Here is a 15,535-nt window from a genome sequence, read left to right as displayed (position 1 = left end):
AACACATAGTGTTTGCTTCACATAACTTACATTTTGTTGGCGGTTAATTAATAGTGAAGTGTTTTGACGTATTGATGTAACGTATTAGCAGATCAATTGGGCAAATACTGATACTGTAGCATTTTTCGCCAATTTCATATTTTGACAATTTCATATTTTGTCGCAAACTTTGTCAGGGATCCCTTGACAATGTGCTGCGGACCCCTGGGGGTCCCCGGACCCAACTTTGAGAACCAATGCCCTAAAGGATGTCTGCACCTTCAGGAGATCTGATATGTACAGTGGGGCCAGACCATGCAAAGATTTAAAAACAAATAAAAGAATTTTAAAATGTATTCTAAAACGGACAGGGAGCCAGTGAAGGGCTACAAGCACCTTCGTATTTTAGTTAGAAGGCGGGCTGCAGCGTTCTGAACAAGTTGAAGGCGGGATAAAGAGGAACAACTAATGCCCACATATAGGGCATTGCAATAATCTAGACGGGAAGATACAATGGCATGAATAGCCATCTCAAAGTTTTTAAGAGATAAGAAGGGCTTAACCTTGGATAAAAGCCTTAACTGGAAGAAGCTAGATCTTACTACTGTGTTCATCTGTTTCTCCATTTTAAAATTACAGTCTAAAATTACACCAAGTTTTTTTACAGTATCTTTAGCAAATGGCTCAAGGGGGCCTAAGTCACCCTGTGTGTTACAAGCAGCACTGGGCCGAAAGACTATGACCTCAGTTTTATTTTCATTAAAATTTAAAAAAATTAAAGCCATCCAGGCTTTGATGTCCTCTAGACAATCTAATAAAAGTTTAACAGATTGGGGGTCGTTATGTTTTTAGGGGCATGTAAATCTGTGTGTCATCCGAATAGCAGTGGAAAGAGATGTTATATTTTCTAAGTATGGATCCCAAGGGGAGCCTGTACAATGAGAACAGTATAGGCCCCAGAATAGACCCTTGAGGAACACCACAAGGAAGAGGCGCAGAGGGGGATACAGATTCATCCAGGCAGACATAAAATCTTCTGTCGGCTAGGTAGGATTTAAACCATTCAAGAGCAGTGCCTCTGATACCAACACAGTGCTCTAGACGGGAGATTAAAATATCATGATCAACCGTATCAAGCAGCGGTGAAATCAAGACTGTATTTGTTGAAGCACAAGTTTTCCTAGAACTTTAGATAAGAATGGGAGTTTTGAGATAGGTCTGTAGTTAGATAGGATTGAAGTGTCTAGATTGGGTTTTTTAATCAACGGCTGCACAACAGCATGTTTGAAGCTCTTTGGCACAACACCTGAGGCAAGGCTACAGTTCATGATCGTTAATATGTGGGGACCTGTGGTCTCAATTGTCTGAGCGATGAGAAGAGGAGGAACAATGTCAGTTAGACCAGATGAGATTTTCATTAGCCCTATGGTTTTGCTTAGGTTAGCAAATGATATAGGCTCAAAGTGACTGAAACTCACAGGGCAGGTGACAGAGATAGAAGGGTCAAAGGAGGGGGGCGTTATCTGAGCTCTGATGTTGGAGATTTTGGAAACAAAGTACTACTCACTGAAGAGGTGTCTAACTCAACAGGTTGGTGTTTATTGAGAGCAGTGTTTATAGTGTTAAAACGAATATGTGGTTTGCCCTGATTGCACAGAACAATATCAGAAAAAAATATATATATTTTTTTCAGATTTAACAGTGGTTTTGAGCCACATAATAATTTGAGCCACGTTTCCTTTAAAATGTCAAGAGATACAGTACATGCAGCGTGTCCTTTTTCCACTTGCGTTCCGCCATTCGACACTCTCGCCTGATTGAGCGGGAAGTGTCAGTCAGCCATGGTTCTTTTTTGGCTTTCGGGCGCAGTGTTTTAAAAGGTGCAACACAGTACAGAATGTTAGAGCAGATAGAATAAAAAGAAGATGTCAATTGTTCAGTATCCGGACAATGTGACTTTGTTTCCACTGTTGTTTGCTGAAAGTCACTTAGTCAAGGTCAAGGCCATGGGTTGTGCTCGGTGCTGTATAGCTGGCCTGGGTCTGACTTGTAGGGAGGTCAACGTCAAGTCAGAGTGGAATTGAGTTAAGAGTCAGCTGCAATATTGGTGTAATAGCTACACTGTGAGCCCTTGTTGTTTATGTTTGGTCAACATATTGGACCTTTGTGTTCAGTCCTCTAGGTCTAGCGCTCAGAGGTGATCAGATGTGCAAAATTCCTAAATATAAATCATGATTCATGCAATCCACCATGCAATCCAAATATTTCCAATGGAAATATTTAGCGCAGGGATGTTTATTCTGTTCTATTTGTCCAAGAATGATGAACCACAAACATTACATCACTGAGTCTGCATTAATGACATTTTAACCTGCCCACATTCCAGACAGCCATCAGAGTGGACGAATCCCACGCATACTGTAATGGGCTGGCTCGGGTCCATCTAAAGTCAGCTTCATACATATAAATCAAATCATGGCTTTCTACTTTATGATTTGGATTTGTTTGTTTGTTTTGCAGGCTATATTTATAGGCCATGGACCTGGACTGAAGTATAATACCACTGTTGCTCCTTTTGAAAACATTGAAGTGTATAACCTAATGTGTGGTGAGTGTTGCCCTTTTTTATCGCAAAGATTTATGCCACAAAAGTAGACTTTGCTTATAACGTGAGCAAAGTTATAAGCAAATGGTATTCTATGGAGCTTAAGGATTTCTGATTAAAGAGAAAAGTGACATTAGTTCATGAGTTTTCTACTGTAACAGGACATGCAGCACTGTAGCACCCCAGTGAGGCCAATATGGGTCACTTGTTACAGCTGAGTCATTTGGGGACTATTCCAACTGTTCATTAAAACACATCGGACAATAATGCTATAGGATGTGTCCATCTAAACACAAGACTAAATGAAACCGTAAAATCATATGAAATAAAACCACGGTGGGCCACCCTAGACCTCTGACAGATATTGGAGATGCTTGCTTTAGGGTGCTGTAGCCTCAGCATCATGTAACACAGAGATATTTGTGTAAGAACAGCACTGAATGTGAAATGTACATTCAGTGACCTAAATGACCTTGGTAGATTTGTCATGAAACCAGAGAGGAGGCTGCAATAGGTCTGTAGAAACCAGGTGCAGAGGCTTCAGTAGGTTCCTATGGAAACAATAGAAGCCCTCCTGACAGCTGTTTGTGCCACTGCATTTGTCTGAGGCTAGTCAGTCATTGTCATATGGTCTAAATAACCTTGCTCTCTGTTATATTCATACTCATACTGTATTACTGAAGCCTATTGTGGGATGTTTAGTTAACCCTTAGAACCCGATTGACGCAAAGTGCGTCAAAAAACACACCCTTTCTTCTCTGTTACATTGCTCCGGAATGGTTCATCGGAGCGAGATGAAACCTTTATTGCACGACAGAGCAGAAGTGGGGCTTTCCAACGAGACTACACACTTGTCTGTACGATCAAGTATGAAAATTAAAAAAAATCATGAAATTAAATCAAATTGCATCATATTTACAGTCTATACTTCTCTGCGTTCACCTGCACACACATTACTCTAGTTTGAATTACTCGCGAACCCGTGATCGCATCGATATGGCAAGCATATCAGATGAAAGAGGGGGCACAGGGCTATCCATTGGTACCATGTTTATCGATCCTTCTGGCTTATAAAACCAGACGAAGTGACTGCAAAATAATAACATCATGTACACAAACGCTGCATACTCATTACTCTCGTTTGAATTACTCGCAGACCCGTGATCGCATAGATATGCCACGCATGTCAGATGAAAGAGGAGACTCAGAGCTATCATTTGATACCAAGTACATCCTTCTGGGTTATAAAACAGACGAAGTGACAGCAAAATAATAACTTCATATAGCTGGACTTACCCCACGTTTTTGTCTGTTCTTGTGGCAAAGCATGTTTATAATCCAATGCTATCATGTGTTTCTCTATTGCAAAGCATGTTCATATTCCGGTTTTGTGATCCTAGCAAATTCCTGCATGGCATCCAATTCAAGGCTCACATTGCATCCCAATTTGTTCAACAAATAAACACCTTTTTTGCCTTTACTTTGTTCATGGCAATGCAGTAAAGAGTTGAGAATTATTATGACTGCATACACACAGGCACGCAGGCTAACACGCAACCTCGGGTCAAGTCAGGTCAGATCAGTTCGTGTCACAGATATGGAGCGCAGAAAGGTCATTTTTCATCACTAAATAAAAAATAGCATTTATTTCCGTAAATCACACAGCAAATATTTCTGTAAATTGCTCAGCCCCAGAGTATCCCTCCAACATGGCAATTATATTGCCCGATTCAGGACAGTCTGCCCTACACACACATGAAATGCATGTAGAGCTGTGAGCTTGCTGTGGTGAGATACATGTCGAAATATAAGAATTTTTATAATACACTTTTTATATTTTAATTCTTTAAAAATCAAAATAAAATCAATGCTAGTATTAATACATGAAATGATGGCAGATCTGAATAGCCTAAACTCTCCTGAAAAAAACAATATATAATATATGTGTGTGGCACTTACAATGACCAGAATAAATCCTTATGAATAAAGGTAGTGAAAATGCCCTAAAAACAGCTTAGGGTTCTAAGGGTTAAAGGCTTACAGTAGAACAAAGAGTGTATTTCGTTTGGGCAAGTGAGAACTTGTGCTTGTACTGGATCTCCATGATTTATTTCAGCCTTTACAGCCAACGCCACGGATCATAATTCTGTGAAAAGCAATGAGTTAAAATTTAGAGTTAGATATCTGTGATCGAACATTTGTTCTTATAAAGTGAAATGTTCAAGTTAATTAGCAGATGATGGCTTGTGATCACAGACTTGTTGGGCATAAGGCCTGCACCCAACAATGGCACCCATGGTAGCCTGAATCACCTGCTGAAGAGGCCACGGCTTGTCCCAGCCTACCCAGCTGAGATGTCTCTCGCCTCGGCCTGCTCCGCTACCGCCTCCATCCCCACCAACGACCTGGGCTGCACCTGTGGAACTCTCACTGAAGCAAAGGTATGCCAGAGGTCAGGAACCACCTATGGCTAAGGTGTGATACCGCAGAGCTCCACCTCAATATCTGTGTTCAGTTTTTATAGTTTAGTCTAAAACACGCTCACAGTAGGAGGCTGGGCTGGCCGATTGTCAGGTGGCAACACCACTGCTGCTCCACCAATCGTGCACTTCTGTCTGTGTTTAATCAAGGCCTGCTGTTTGTGGTTTACTCATCTCTGTCTGTCTGTCTGTCTGTCTATGTGGATGCGCACCTGCACTAACTGAAACAAATATTCTTGACCATTTACCGGATGTACTGCTCTCTGTGTAAACCAAAAGAGAAGTGTTTTCATTGAAGGCACAATTTAATTAGATGAAGTTGTGTGGTATTGCGTTGTGTAGCTGGATTCTATGCATTTTAAACACACATCTTGTAAAGCTAGATACTTTTTCATCTGTACACCTCAGCCTTGAAACTCAGTTGTTAAATCATGGTACTACTGTGGGTCACTGCGTTCATAGTACAGACTGTGGGAAGGGGATATGCTTACTCACATTCCGCACCACCTTTTTCCATCTTAATTCAAATCGGAAACCCCCAAGCCACAGACACACCACCCAAACCTCTGGGCTATTTTCAAAATGTGCTTTATTATACTTGTACTACTCACTTTCTAGACACAGACTTGCCTCAAGTTTGCCATTTTATCAAGATTACTCAGTTGTAGTGGCGTGTTTGCAGTGTTCCCCCAATGTCCCACCAACATATGTCTGTCCTTGAGCTGGCTCCTCAGTCCTGTTTCTCTGTGGATGAGACTAGTAATGTAGCCTGGTAAACCAAACTCATTCACGAAGTGAGTAGAGTCTGGACACTCACGACTGGGAAACCTTTCCAGCACTGGCATGGTGACGGGCGTGGACATAGCGTTAAAGGCCCATTCACACCAAGAACGATAACAATAATGATAACTATAAATAAATATCGTTCTCGTTAATATAAATGACAACGTTCACACATAATCTATAACGATAACGACATGAAGAACGATATCGTTGGGGATCACTTTCAGAGCGATTTTCAGAACGATAAAAAGTTAATAGCCAATCACAACCCATTAAATTTTAACCGTCAAATTCATTAACACAAGGAGAGACTTTGTTTATCGTTGTTCAGTGTGAACGCTTTTATCATTATGGTTATAGTTATCGTTATCGTGGCAGCCTAACCAATCACATTGATCAGAGATTTCTGACATTGATCAGAGATTTTACTCCACTACTCTGCCTAAACTTTGCAAACTGACAATACAGTAAACAACATATCGGCAGTCAGGAAATGTACGTGAGCCTACCTTTGCTGTACATACATTTGCACATTCTTCCAACTGCAATTCTTTTATATTTTCAGGCGTTGCTACTACCGTTTACCACAGCCATTTTCGATTTAAAAACTATAGCGTCATCCCCACTCGTCACTGATCGGGCAGGTAATCTGCCAACAGATGGAAACACTAGTGAATTATGGTGTTCCAGACTAGTTCCAGATAGATAGATATATAGATAGATAGATAGATAGATAGATAGATACTTTATTGATCCCCAAGGGGAAATTCAAGGTGGTGTGGCCAGGCAACCAGTAAGGGGCCTTGTGCTGCACTAACAGGTATGGTGACCTGTAAAAGCACATTCCCACTGGAACTGCACTAAGGTGGACATGGGAGGGAAGAGGGTAGCACATGGTTATATGGTACCATAGATAAATTCACAGCTGCACAGCATTTCAAGGGAAGGACATGATTTGTAGACTTAAGAATATTTTTCCAGTGCTACGCTGGTGCTAAAGTCTCTTGTCTTGTTTGAACGAGGCCAGCTGCACTCTTGCATAAGAGCAGACTCAGATTTCTGCCCATATTGAATGGCCACTGATCTCACTTCCCAAGAAACTTAGGTGTGGTCTGCTGCATGTTTCTTCCACTGTGAGCGAGAAAGTAGAAGTGAGAAACATCTGTTTGTTCTCTGCGTTCTCAGTCTGTTCTTTGTTCAGACTGTCTCTATTAGGTTAAGTCATGAAAGCAAGTCTCTAATGCTTTTCCAACACTCCTTATTAGGTGGAGGACCTCAACGCCAAACTCATGCAGTCAGGTATGTGCCTTTCTTTTGCCTTTGACAGGAATAAAAGAGAGAGGTATCAATCAAACCTGCTTGTCAAATCACCAGGTGTGTTTGTTCTTTCATTGTAGATCCAAGAGTAAAGCCAGTCCATCTGCCCTACGGGATTCCCAGGGTTCTCCAGGAGAATGCTGACCACTGTGTGCTCCTCCATTCCGACTACATCACTGGGTTCAGCAAGGACATTCGCATGCCACTGTGGGTCGCCTACACACTGAATGCATGGGTGAGTTTCTCTGTGTGTGTGTGTGTGTGTGTGACTGTGTGTGTGTGTTTGTGTGTGTGTATGGAGTAATCAGAGGATGTTGTCCATTAACTTCCTGCTTCCTCCTTTTCAGATTAATCTGATTGCGTTTGTGTCTCCCAGACAGTGGAGTGGAACAGTGACTGCATGAAATATGAAACCAGCCTACTGTTCCTTGCTTCCATTGTATTTCTGCTTTCTTCTTTCCCTCTCTGCCTCCCTCCTCTCTCTCCTTCTCTCTCCCTCTTTCTCTCTGACTTTTCCTGTCACTCCCTCTCCTTAACTCCTACTCTCCTTAACTCTCTCTCCCCTCTCTCATCCCTCTCTCTCCCTCCATCATCCTTCTCTTTCTCTGTCTTTCTCTCCCTCATCCCTATCTCTCTCTCCCCTCTCATCCCGATCTCCCTCCATCATCCCTCTTTTTCTCTGTCTTTCTCTCCCTCATCCCTCTCTCTCCCTCTATCAATCCTCTCTTTCTCTGTCTTTCTCTCCCTCATTCCTATATCTCCCACTCTCTCTCTGCAGTGCACGCTGGTCTGTATATCTTCCTGTCGTGTTTGCTCTCTCTCTCTCTCTCTTTCCATCATCCCTCTCTTTCTCTGTCTTTCCCTCCCTCATCCCTATCTCTTATCTCTCTCTCTCTTTCTCTTGTGTGGGGTTTGTAGATGAGAGAGGTAGCAGAGTTGAGGCTGCAGTGCACACTGGGTCGTATATCTTCATCTCGTGTTGGCCCTCACCGCTGGTGTTTTGCTTCTCATTATGTGGTGGAGCCTCAGCATGAATTACAGCACAAATGCACCCCGAGAACACTTTTCTTTTCCTCTCTCCCTTGCTTTCTCTCTTTCTCTCAGCTCTGTCCTATCTTCTATCCATCGTGCACACTATCCCTTATTCACTCTCCCTGCCGTTCATAGTCTGTCCTTCACAGTTGTTTCTTTTTCTTATCTGCAACTCTGGGTCTTTTGTCTTTGGTACTTTTGATGCTACTTTGATACTGCCAAATACGGACCCACAAAGGCCATGCATGTTTGTTTAAAGTTGCTGAGTCTGAATTATGCACAAAGGATTTATTGTTGGGACCATTACTCAAGATATTCCCTTACATCAGCCTTTTCCCAATTATAATTTGGCTCAAGATGAACAACTCGGCCTAATCTGGCCTGCATCTACAGTATACTACATCAGGGCCATATCATTATACAATACATTCCAGTCTGTTCTTCACATGTTCTCACTCAAAACCCAGTCCAATAGTTTGGCACTCCTAAAAGCTAGCTGTGTGTTTGGATTTTCATGCATCTTGCAGGATGTGTGTGTGTGTGTGTGTGAGAGAATGTGTGTGAGTACATTTGCATACCTCCCTCTTTGCTTTTTTAAACTTCATAGACAAACACGTGTGTATGTCCCTTTGCACACACACGCACACATGTGTGCTCGCGTGTCTGGTCAGTCTCACTTAACCCTCTGCTCGCCCACTCCCCCAGGACACGTTTGGAGATGCGAGCCAAGACTGCGTGCGTGCTGACGTGCGAGTGTCCCCCAGCATGAGCCAGAGTTGCGGCTACTACAGAAACAACGACACCGTCACCTTCGGCCTCCTGCACCCACCCAGTATGCTTTCCTTTCTTCTCCCACCACGCCCACACATGAACACATAAACACACATACATGCACTCACACACACACATACACACACACACATGCACACACACAGACACATACACGCACACACACATAAACACAGGAAGCTCTCACAGCACCATCGCACAACAGACACTAGCTCATCTCTGTCACGATATTCCACACACAAGCACACCTGGTATTGTTTGTGTTCTACAGTAAGTCCCTGGTATTGTCTGTGCTATATCAGAAGAAAGCAGTATAGTATGCCCACAGTAGTCCATGAGCATGTATGATTTGTTTGGCCAGAGTTCAAGTGTCTGGCTGGTCTGATCTTTTCTGAGATGGGGATGGGGATGGGGAGTTCAGACAAAATGTTTTATATTGCACAAAATGAGGGCTGTATGTGTATGCGTATGTGCAAGATATACAGAAATGCCATTCAGCAGTTTTGCAATCAAGTAGCAGGTTGTGGACTGTTAAACATACAGTATGTTGTTGGCTTTGAAACATAGCCAGTTCCTCAACATCTCCTCTATTCTCTGCATGCAGCCCATAGAAGAGGGGTTGATTGTTGTCATTGGACCAAGACCAGAGAAGGTCTGGGCTAGTGCTTGGGTCATTTTCTCTGTAGGTGGTCAGCAGATCTGAAAAGACCATAGAATCCATCTCACAATTAAAACCGGCCCTTTGTTTCCTCTGCTTCCTCACAGATCTCAGTTCAAAAGACAAAGAGTGGGATTCGCTTCTCACCAGCAACATGGCCCCCATGTTCCCAACGTTCTTGGGTAAGACACCAGACACACCTACAGTATAACAGTGAAGTCCTGTGCATAAAACACAACATGATGGCATTCCATAATAAGCCAGTGGATTCATCTAGTAGAGATTAGAGACACGCCGAAATCACACAGTGTTATTGTAACAAGAAATAGATGATTGCAATATTGGTTAATGGTCATAAGGTAAAAGGTCAGACACAGTCTCTCTACATACTGTAGTCACATGACCCTCAGTGCATTCACAAATGATATGTAAATACACTCAGTGCAGTCACAAATTACATAACATTATAAGGCGGGGATCACATTAGCCAGCGGCAAGCGGCAGGTTTCCTATTGTTCTCTGTGGTTCGGCAGCGGATCGGTGGCAACGATGGCGTAACGCTAGCGTTGAACAAGCTGAGCGTTGAACAAGCTGAGCGTTGAACTTGGTTCAACTTTCAAAGCGCAACGCGAGCGTATTCAATTGACAAACCGTTTGTGTTTCTTAGGAACGAGATAAAACTTATTATGGTCTGAGCGTTGCGTTTGCCGATGCCGCTGGCTGATGTGATCCTTGCCTAAAACATTCGTCAAGTTATGAAGTTCCAGGCTTGCAACACCCCCATGTTTGCTGTGGATATTCACTAGAATTTCTTTTTCTGTTATACGACTTGACCTTACATGCCTTTTACATTACCTTTTTTTTTTTTGTATGGCTTGCCTCTGTCTTATTTGTTATATGTTATATGTTTGCTTCCCACTGGTCTCTGTAAAGCACTTTGGTTGATTCAAATCATGTTTAAATGTGCTATATAAATAATTAAAAAAATAATTAAAAATGCGATGACAGATAAAACCCACTAAACTACTGGATATCTGTCCAGTTGTTTCAGAGGCATGTATTTCATTAACTTACTTGACCGCTGTTAGGGAATTCCCAGCCAATTCCAAGGCCACGCTCCCAAACCACACCGCTACTTACTTTGCACGCTTGTAGGCGACAGCTGGAGCCTGTATGCTATAATGCTTCCCAGGAGAACAACTTGAGCCCTGTCCAACTCATTTAAGATCTATAATTTCAAGCACACACACTTCCTCAGTTGGCTGTCACCTACTGTTAACGTGACCGTGTGGAACGTGCCACGGTATTGTTTTGAGGCCACTGGCACGGGCCAGACGTCTCTACCGTGCATATCTATTCTTCTTCTTGTTTTCCCTTTCTCAGTCTATCTCATTAAATCTTTTCTTCTAGAGTGTTCTACAATCCTGTACTCCTCTGTGTATCCTCAAACGACCCACCATATTTGACAGGCCACTTCGCAACCAGAACAATGCGAAGCCCACGCACTGTTTGCTCGGGAGTTTTGTGGGCTTTTTTTTTATTTTGTTTTTACAGTAGGATGTTTTTACATTAGCATCGGTTCCTGACCCCCCAAATTGCTAATGTGTTGTCTCTTGACAGGATGTCGAGCCTCACACACACACACAGCTTTTGAATCCTGCCGCAGCCCCCAGGCTTCCCTCACTGTTGCTCGTTGTCGCTCGCTTCACACAACGGAGAAAAGAGGGGGCAGTTGTATAAACATTCCTGCGTTAGGCTCTCCCGAATCCCAGCCCTGAGCTTCCTGCTGTGTGCCTTGCGCCTTGTGCCGCCGTAACTTGGCACGTCTAGGAGACGTCGCTTTTTCTGGTATAAATGTTGCCGAAATAAGAACCTATTTTGCAGCAACAAAGGTTAGGCAATTATGTAGTACTTACGGTTCTTATTCTAACTTGTCCCAGTCACCACACAATGAGATCTTAATCTTAGACTCAGTAACGGGAGGAGGTTGTGTGTATAATGGGCTTCTGGGTGTGAGAAAAACATTTTTTTGTTGAATTTGGGGTTTTGAAATGTCTGTTTACTCAAAGGGACGTGTAGCAGTGAGCTTTCATTCTTTTTGTCTTTCTTCTTTTTTCTAAACCAACGTGCAATGGCATGTTTTGCTCTGTCACATAGACCTCTGTAATTCCATCAGTCAAATACCATTTCATCCACATTCCCTGGATTTGGTACTAGGTGAACCTTTACAGTTGAGCTGGCTCTTGAGCATAAGAAATTTCATTACTGATAAATCCTTGAACTTAAAATTGAACTAGGTAGAGGTATCACGTCTACTTTCCTTTTTTTATCTAAAGCTTTGTTTGTTTATTGATGATCGCTGATGATGGTATTCATTGGTCACACAGTGTGACAGGAAGTGAAGTTAATTCCTCGACCAGACCAATACCGCCATAGACCAGATAGAGTCTGCCCTCCAGTGGTGAACGAGCAGTACAACATTAGGAATTAAACATTGCCACTTCCTTTGCTTCTTATGCATAACCATTTGACAGTGTTTAAACATCAGGTACTTTTTTGTTCATTCTTAGACCTAAACTGATGGCTTTGAATGACCTCGTCTTGTCATCTTGTCATCAGATTAATTGTCTTTGTGCTAAGGGAAGGGAAGTGGTTTGCAGTGTTGCTATGGTGCTCATGCAAATGTTTTGACTGTGTTTCGGCAGATGTTTGGGAGCAGTTCCACAAAACAGTGGTGATGAAATACTCTAAGCGGATGAATGGAGTCAACATCATCAGTGGCCCGATCTTTGATGTGAACTACGACGGCCACTATGATGATCAGACCAAGCAGACACTGTAAGATTTCCATGTTGCAAACTACTTGAAGGAATAGGTCCTACCTTGTCTTTGTTATGCTAAGCATGTTTTAGGTGAAAATATGACCAGTTTGTTTAATCCCTACAAATTAACAACAACACATATAACGCATCTCCTTTTGGTCTGAGGCATGCCTGATTAACTGATTAAAACTTTTTTTAAAAATTGTCTAGCATTTGTTAGCTGTTGATCTCTGGAACTATTGATTGTCTTTATATGCATGTACTGTGTGTGTGTAAAGCTCTTTGGTTTAAAATCCGCAGTATGAATTGCCTTACTTAATTTGTCTCTGTCCGCTCCATCCCACCACCTGTCTTTAGGAATGCTGCTCCATTGCCCACTCATTTCTTTGTGATCCTGACGGGCTGTAAGAACGACTCCTTCTCCCCCTACGAGTGTGAAGGGCCCCTGGACGCAGTGGCTTTCATCCTACCTCACCGGCCCGACAGGCAGGAGATGTGCTCGGTGAGAACAGATCACTTTCAGCCATCTTGAGACGATGCTAGTGTAGTGGGGCAGTGCTAGTGTAATGGCTAAGGAGCTGGGCTAGCATGCAGTAGCCTGAGAAGTTGTGGGTTCAATTCGACTTCCACTGTTGTGCCCTTGAGCAGGGCACTTAACCCAGAATTGCTCTAAGGACCGGTCCTTCTAATATAACATACTGTAAGTTGCTTTAGATAAAAGCGTCTATTAAATGAAGTAATGTAATCATGCAGCACCTCTACACATATCAACTAGTGCTCCAAGGCCCAGCAGCCTAGGTTATTGGAAAAGGGTTATGGGCTACAGGAGGAATCAGAAAAGTGAAAAGTTTCTCTCCTGTGAGAAGGCCTTGAAATAAATGGCATAAAAAACTTTGTCATTCTCAAAACAGTCTCTAATGTGTGTGTCGTTGCAGCAACAATAGATGTTTATATTGTTAAGGCTAATGCACACCTAGCTGTTGAGTCCTGTAGGGTCGCTTGGTGTTGCCTGTGTGGGTGGGAAACAGTCACACTACTACACACACAGCAACAACTAGTGTTAAATATATCTACCGGTATATCTAGTCAAGAAAATGTTTGATTTAACAAGTTGCAAATTACACTGGCATTGTCAGTCCTAGATCATTTTGTTGTGGAAGAATGAAAGAGGCTGAGGAGAAAAAATGTGAAACTGTGTCAGATCGATGTGTTAGGATTGTATTTTCCTTACAATATTTGATGCCTCTTAGTGTAACGGAGGCGAACTGAGCTAGCGTGCTAGTTGCTCGTGTAAATCCTCACAGCCCTAACTTCAAGAACGCTTCTAACCGCTGAGTTGGAAGCCTGGGCTTTTAGCTTAGTGGTTAGAGCGTTCGACTCCCATGCCGGTGTGTGTCGAGGTGGCGGGTTCGAGGGCCGTGAGCGGTGGACGAATTACGACCTCTGTTACATTAGCACCAAAAGGTAAACCAAACTGCCAATTTGAGCCACCCTTTTCCTTACAGCTCCGATGTGATTCATGTTGAATTGGCTATAAACTAGTCGCCCTTCGGCAGTCACAAAAACACATGTGGGACACTGGCTTTGGGACAGTGGTTAATTCTCAAGAATGTAAACAGTAGAGTCAGTGGAAACGGTGTCAACAAACAAACCATTTCTCTCTCTCTGTTTTGCCACAGAGTGACAGATTGTGGAAAAACTTGCTAATTTCTCATCTGTCCTTTGGTTTCCTCTTCTTTCCCACACAGAGCGAAAACGACTTCCAATGGGTGGAAGAGTGGGCCAAACTTCATGTGGCACGAGTGCGAGATGTGGAACTCCTGACTGGGCTGAGCTTTTACCACGACCAGCTGGAAATAGACAAGACCTTGCAGATCAAGACTTCCATAAAGACATTCTAGAAACTCAACCCCTGTGGACAGAGACAGTCATCTTTTTATAGTCGAGATATTTTAAAGGCTTTGCTGTACATTTGACATATCACAAGAAAATCGTGGTAAACCAAAATGGAGGTTTACCTATAAGTGCAGCCAAAGACTAGTCCACACTGCCTCATGTCCTGTAGTGAGTGAATCATGACGAACAATTGAGGGGTAAAAGAAGGGCTCAAATGAACTCATACTGGGTGCAGCTCTTTTACTATTTGTATAACAGCGAGCGATTTTAATAGCAGCATCACTCGAAGGAACCACAGCCTCTTTTGGGCAGAATTTTTTACAGACATTTTTTTAGTAAGGAATTTTGGCAGCATTTTCAACCTTATGTCAGTAATTTGTGTTTCAGGCCAGTTGGGTGTTGTGAATAGCCACAACTGGTATGCAGTGATCTTAAAAAATAAAACAAATAAGTAAATAACAAGACAACAACAGGAAGGCAGCATAGGCACACACCATCCTTGGGCTGCCATTTGCCCAGTTCTGTGAGAAGGCCTTGACATTTCAGAGTATTTGTTTGTTTTGTCTGTTCGTTTGTTTTGTTGTGTATATTTATGGTTTGTTTGTTGAATGGTTGACGGAGAAGTCTATTTGTTTATTTTTGTGTTTTTATATTTTTCATTTTCTTGTAATTGTGAACTTTTTGTCAAAATGTTTAAGTAAACTATTTGCTAATGGTTACCATCTCCACAGATTTTTGTACTGTTTGTACTGGAATAAACATCAGTTATAGCTATAAATTCCAAGGAATTATCAGTGCATGAACATACAAAACATAAGATTCAAAATATAATGTTAAAATAGATAACTTAGCTAATGTTTGCTAGCAGTTATGCTAAAAATATTAACAATGTTAGCAATGCTAAATATGCTAAGTAAGTACATTGTTACTTAGCTAATGTTTGCTAGTGTAACTCGTTTTACCGGACAGGCTCTGGGTTAGCATTATCAAGTAAATTCTGTAATATCTCTCACTAGATTCTGATCAGTATGTCCCGTCCTACCACGCTCCGGGGCGAGATCAGTCCGTGGGTCCTACTCTCAAGGGGAACTTCTCAGTCCATGGAACACAAGCAAATAGAGTGTCCCAGTGACGCCACTTCCATTTGCCTCCATAGACCTCTCCAGAATAAGTC

At 42.4% G+C, this 15,535-nt stretch overlaps 1 protein-coding gene across 1 annotated transcript in view; it reads left to right on the top strand.

The window, feature by feature from the left end:
- enpp1 (ectonucleotide pyrophosphatase/phosphodiesterase 1) overlaps positions 1-15,139 on the top strand; it is a 47,801-nt gene extending 32,662 nt beyond the window's left edge. Inside the window, exons 17-25 of the mRNA XM_076273338.1 lie at positions 2,500-2,587; positions 4,841-5,025; positions 7,113-7,146; positions 7,245-7,399; positions 8,902-9,028; positions 9,751-9,825; positions 12,349-12,481; positions 12,823-12,967; positions 14,214-15,139. Of these exons, the coding sequence (XP_076129453.1) occupies positions 2,500-2,587; positions 4,841-5,025; positions 7,113-7,146; positions 7,245-7,399; positions 8,902-9,028; positions 9,751-9,825; positions 12,349-12,481; positions 12,823-12,967; positions 14,214-14,366 (1,095 nt within the window). The 3' untranslated portion in view covers positions 14,367-15,139. The remainder of the gene's footprint in view (positions 1-2,499; positions 2,588-4,840; positions 5,026-7,112; positions 7,147-7,244; positions 7,400-8,901; positions 9,029-9,750; positions 9,826-12,348; positions 12,482-12,822; positions 12,968-14,213) is intronic.
- The last annotated feature ends 396 nt before the right edge of the window (positions 15,140-15,535 follow it).

Source organism: Alosa pseudoharengus, unplaced genomic scaffold, assembly GCF_046254945.1.
Source record: "Alosa pseudoharengus isolate Yale_2024_CS ecotype anadromous, Long Island Sound unplaced genomic scaffold, YU_APseudo_1.1 YU_APseudo_1.1_scf_7, whole genome shotgun sequence".
NCBI classification, from domain to species: domain Eukaryota; kingdom Metazoa; phylum Chordata; class Actinopteri; order Clupeiformes; family Clupeidae; genus Alosa; species Alosa pseudoharengus.
The sequence above is the reverse complement of the archived record's forward strand: the minus strand, read 5'-3'. Positions and strand labels throughout refer to the sequence as shown.